At 33.8% G+C, this 6,000-nt stretch overlaps 1 protein-coding gene across 1 annotated transcript; it reads right to left on the bottom strand.

The window, feature by feature from the left end:
• Nucleotides 1–1,252: 1,252 nt before the first annotated feature.
• LOC110937821 (E3 ubiquitin-protein ligase PUB23) lies at nt 1,253–2,795 on the bottom strand. The gene has a single exon (XM_022180275.2). It carries the CDS (start codon nt 2,763–2,765, stop codon nt 1,464–1,466), a length of 1,302 nt encoding a protein of 433 aa, XP_022035967.1. The 5' UTR covers nt 2,766–2,795; the 3' UTR covers nt 1,253–1,463.
• Between the last annotated feature and the right edge of the window lie 3,205 nt (nt 2,796–6,000).

Genomic DNA, 6,000 nt, shown 5'->3' with positions numbered 1-6,000 from the left:
TACCGCTCACCGAATTGAAGCTGGCAACCGATCACCGATCAGGAACACCATTCCCCGAATGGTTCACCGCATCCACTCCGTCTCCCCTAAGCAATGATTTTGCAAATAACTTCACTCCATTCTGTAAGTGTTGATATTCTCTTGTTTTTCTATACACACTTTATAATAATAATAATAATAATAATAATAATAATAATAATAATAATAATAATAATAATAATAATAATAATAATAATAATAATAATAAATAAATAAATAAATTACACCTTATTGTATGGATCAGCTGTATACTATAATAATCAACCTTATAATTTAAGTGTCACATTTTGAATATTTAATTTTGTGTCTCACCATCACTAAAATTTAATATTAAAAGTTGTGCGCTCAAAGTTTGAACACAAAGTATTTAATTTGGTTTGGTCAACTCTCCCACCCCTATTGGTTATTGGTTACTGGTTAAGGTCGGTGGAGCTGGATCGGTCCCAGTCAGTTGTTGCCATATTTTGGGTCGCAACCCAACTACTCTCCTCAGAATAATAACTCTCCATGCACTTCATGTGAAAATAATATACACCCCATATGTTGCTTTTAAGAACCTCTGTTTCAATGTTTTCTTTATCTAAGATCTAAGAAAGCATAATAAAACAAAAATATCATATCTTCTGTTCATTATCACATCCACCGTCGAAAACATAACTACTTCATGGTAGAGGCAGGGGTGGAACCAGAGGGGGGTCAAGAGGGTCCGCTGACCCTCCGATCTCCAGAATTTTATTGAATTTTTATATATAAAATTGGAGTTTTGAAAAAACAAACATGAGATGGACCCTCTAATTGTAACCTGTAAAGAAAATAAGCTTTTGATGAGCCTCTGACTAAAACGTCCTGGTTCCGCCACTTGATAGAGGTAATCATAAGTTGTTTTATTTATCAAACAACTAACAGGTTAAACTCATATTTATCCGGCGTAATTAAGTCACCATTTAGTATGTTCGGTTGTAGAATCGGCTGCTAAAAGGAGCAAGCAAACGATATCACTGAAGTCATTTATCTTCAGGTTTTAAATGACCGCGGACATTGATCGATCATAGTATTTGTGGCCGTTTTAACTTGTTTTTTTATAGTGATTTTGTAATAACTTAGTTATATATTTATCGACACCCCCATAGATTTTTTTTTCTAGATTCTACCATATAAAATAAAAACAACAAAAGGGAAGAGAAACCCTTATATATTTTATATATTTGTATCATACATTAATTCATACTATATAACTTCTATGAACAAAATTATACATTACAATACTCAAGATGGTTTCAAAGTTCAAACCAACATGAACAAATGGAAAATAATGTTTTGTATATTCTAATTTTTCATATATTTTTTGCACATACACTCGTTATGCTTTGTGTCAATTAATAAACAAGGGTTATACTTATGATCAAACGTGATTATCTCCCTTCTTAATGACGACTATGTATACATAGGTATTCCTTCAACTCGCTAGGAAAACATGGATATCGACTCCATGAATTACCATGCTTCTTGAACATATCCAACACTTTGTTCTTAATCGACGACGGTCCACTCATATGCAACAACACCACGAGCTTCTTGACCGCCCCGTACATCATCATCTCCTCCAAAACCTTTTCCGTTGGATGGAAACAACATATTAACGAGAAAATCTTCACGCAAATCTTTGAAGCCGACTCAGATACATTAAACAATATCTTCGATACTGCACCAATCCCTAGACGGTGTTCAATAAATGCCACCCTTCCATCCGCGCATTCACACAATAATTTGATTATAAGCAGTATCTTCTCACACTTGGATCTATTCGAGTCGGGTAGTAGCTCAACTAGGGTACACATTGCTCCGGCCTCTATGGCCCTTGACCGGCTTTTCTTCGACGAGTCTAAGATCTTTATCAAGACTTGTAAAGCAGATGAACTTGCCTTCATTGAAATCTCATCTGATGCAAGCTCCAACATTGATTTGAACATACCGATCCCTTCTTCATTAACAACAACGTTCCAATTGAAATCGGCTTGTGTTAGTTTTTTGAGTATTGTTATTGTATAAACCCTAGCATCCTTACTTCCTCTTTGAAGAATAATTGACATTGATTTCATACATTCAGGCTTCGACAATACCTCAAGCACTTTAATACCGTAGTCTCCTTCGGATATAGGGAGATGTTGAAGAACACCCAACGCCTCCTCGCACGCTCTAAACACCATGAAATCCGAACAATCGGATAATATTTGAACAATTAACTGTAAAAGCACATCTAACCCTCCTAATATAATGAAATCAAGCTTCATCTCATCCCCTAACTCAATAATTTCTCTAAGTTTCTTTAGAGAGTTTACCTTAAAGGGACTCGAGCCGAGGGTCTTGAGCAATGACACCATTTCATCGCGCTTATACGATGGCAAAGGTGATGAAGAAGAAGATGAAGATGGTGATGGTGAATGACTATTTTGCCATAAAAGAATGAGTCTCTTGAGGGTATGATTAGGGGTAACACCGAAATTTTCTATGTTTTGCATTGTGGCTGGACAAGTCTTCTTCTTGTAGCTAAAGAACCATTTTTCGATGTTTTTTCGTTCGTACGTGACACCCGTAGAGATGATAACTGGTTCTTTCATGAGCTCCATGGATATGGGGCATCTGAAATCTTGAGGAAACTCCCGTTCTGAATCAAGATTTGATCTCCCCATCTCCATTGTAGGTGAAGGGTTTGACATCAATAACATATGTATGTGTGTCTCTATATATAGGGCCGGCTCTTGGACCGGCCAACCCGTGTTGTCGCTCGAGGCCCAAATTTTCAGAGGACCAGAAAGGTTTTTATAAGCTTTTATATATACTAAAGTATATATTTAATATATGTATTCATTTATTACGTAAAAATAATATTGTTGGTGGAGTGGAAAACCATCTTAATATAATAATGTAAAGGTTTCAAGTTTAAGTGTTGGCTCAACCATAAAGATTTTTTTTAAGTCATTTCTTCCTAACCACAATTTTGGACCCAATCCCGAGGCCTAAAATTTTTTGAAAGTTCTCGAGGACGGATATATATATATATATATATATATATATATATATATATATATATATATATATATATATATATATATATATATATAATTATACAGATATACAAGTGAAAAGTCTAATGAAGGAAAAAATCAAAGTCAAATACCGAGATTGATCGAGTGTTAATAAAAGATGCGTGTGACAGTGCAGAACATGTAAGCAACAAGAACATGGTAGAGTTGATTTTCTTGGAAATTATAAAATATTAGATGCATGGTTGTATATCAGTCTCAACCCTGATCTTATAATTACACAATTTTCCCTTCAAATTATTTGAGCTCAACATAACAATTATTTCCTAAATAACTTCTTGCAATTTTAACACAAAAAAATGATTTTAGCTAAAAAAACACAAGGAGTCAATTAAGCTATAGCAAATCCTATAAGAAATGTAGTGGCAGATGTAACATACCAGGAGGGGTCGTTACCCCTCAACTTTCTTGGCAAAATATAGTGTAAATTTTTTTTTTCTTTTCTTTGTTTTATGTATCGGCTTCTAATACCCCTTAACTTTTCTTCTAGATCTGTCACTGAAGAAATGACAAGAAATTCGAAGAAAAATGCAAAACAATTTGTGAGTTCAATAATTAAAACTTAAATGTAATGTGTATTATTATTTCATATGTTTTCACTTGTGTATCACACTTTTACCTAACGAGTCATAAAAGCCATGTGAATATGCATGTAAGTATGTAACCAGTAAGTTTGATTTTCCAAGTTTTTTTTCGAATTCAAAAAAAAAAAAAAAAAACTTTTACTCTATTTTACATTTTCTTTATTATTTAAGTATGTCGTGTAACTATAGAGGGAGAAAGTGTATAGGGTGAACACAGGATTGCCCACAGTTGGTCGTATGTAAATCTAACTTAGTCCGTTAGTCTTGGTTCGTTGACCTACGAACACCGAGGGGGGATAGATTTAAATTTTACTAAACATGTTTACATGTGCACATATTAAAATCATGGATTAGATCAAGTAGAAAAGGTGAAATAAGGGCATGTTTGGCAAAACTTATCTAACCTAAAAATGACTTTTTGTAAAAAGAACTTATTGACTTTGACTTATGACTTTTTGAAAAGAAGTTAAAAAAAAATATATTTGGATTAGCTTATAGGGTGGAAAAAGCCAATAAGTCAATAAGTTGTTTTTTAAAAAGTGTTTGGCTTAGCTTATTGATATAAAATAACTAAAAGGGCTCAAAAAGTTATAAGTTGCTCAAAAAGGCACACCATCCTAACTTCTCAAAAATGATTTTTTCTTCTTTACAAAAAGTCATTTTGAAAAGTCTTTTTAGACTTGTCAAACACAAAATCTCCTTATTAGCTTTTTAAAAAAGCTAATAAATCAATAAGTTGGTTCAAAAAGCTTAGCCAAACATGACCTAAGTAAGAATCATCATTCATCTTGGATTTGAAGGGCTGAAATTAGTTTTAGAGAAAAGAATATGATGGAAGGGTATAAGGCTATGAGGTGTGGATGGAGCCTTATGGGGCTTTATCAAGTCGACCTAGGATCCACCTCATCTATGGAGCCCCTCTTTAATTTACATGGTGTGGATGAAGACCCTATTAAAAAAAAAACATTTGATTGGTTCATATCCAAGCCATGGGCGCTATACATGGTTACCATGATGGAGCCCCATCAATGGCGCCCCCCCTCTTCACTTGGAGGGTGTGGTGATGGATGGTGACGTGGCGGGGATGGAGCCCCCACACCTCATAGCCTAAAGGAAATTCTACATTTATGAATTTTCTCTCTCCACATATAAGCAAAAGCCAATTCATCCATCAATTTAAGATGTACAATTTTTTCATACAGAATTCTTTTTAAAAGAAAATGTCACCATAATAATGAACAATTTTTTATCTTTAATATGAGTACGATATTGTCATATAAAATTAAAATAAAAAAAATCATTTTAACTCAGGTTTATTTTTGTATTGTGTTAAATGCTCTGCTCATCGTGTCTTTCTGCTGGGTTTTGGTCATTATGTTTTCACTAGGGTTCCTCTACATTGTGTTATTATCAAAACTTATAACATAGTGTTAATTTGGATTCTATCCATTCTACCTAGGGCTGTAAATGAACCGAACGTTCAGCGACCAGTTCGTGAACCGTTCGGCGGGAAGTTCGTATATATTCGTTCGATTAGCTTAACGAACGGACCCGGACAAAAAAGTTCGTTCGGTTAGCTTAGCGAATAAACACGAACATATGTCTCGTTCGTTCGACTGCGTTCGTGAACGTTAGGTAATATGTTCGGTTACGTTCGTCCGTGTTCGTTTGATTATAACAAAAAATAATAAATAATAAACTTTTTATCTAAACATATTGAAAACTTGAAACCCAATTTTTTTCTAAGTTAGCTAAAATTTGGACATGCTAAGACATTTTTGGGGATAATTATGTCTAAGTTAGTTAAAGTTGATTCATTGTTTGGTGGTGTATTAGACTACTTGTGTTTTGATTTATAATTTGATGGTTGCATTTAACAACTTATATTCAATGTTTAAGGATAACAATATTTTTATTTTTTTTATTTTCAAGTTAAATGTCCGTTTGCGTTCTTTTTTATTTGCTTGCGTTCGTTTGTGTTCGCTTGCATTCGTTTGTGTTCGAGACCAGTGTTCACGAACTGTTCGTGAACAACTGAATTTCCTTAACAAACGAACATGAACATAAAATTATGTTCGGTATGTGTCTCTGAATAGTTCGCGAACATGTTAATTTCCTTAACGAACGAACACGAACATGGCCTTGTTCGTGTTTGTTTGATTCGTTTACAGCCCTACAGATACCTTTTGTATTTATTGGTAATCAAATAATTCATAATGATTTCTAAATATTAGTGGTTTTTATTCGAGATAATTATGATATATTTAGGCTAG

Source organism: Helianthus annuus, chromosome 4, assembly GCF_002127325.2.
Source record: "Helianthus annuus cultivar XRQ/B chromosome 4, HanXRQr2.0-SUNRISE, whole genome shotgun sequence".
In the NCBI taxonomy this organism is placed as follows: Eukaryota; Viridiplantae; Streptophyta; class Magnoliopsida; order Asterales; family Asteraceae; genus Helianthus; species Helianthus annuus.
Note: the sequence above shows the minus strand (reverse complement) of the source record. Positions and strands in the feature narration are given on the sequence as shown.

Excerpts from the sequence above, each read along its gene's own strand:
- LOC110937821 (XM_022180275.2), bottom strand. The coding sequence starts at position 2,765 with ATGTTATTGATGTCAAACCCTTCACCTACAATGGAGATGGGGAGATCA.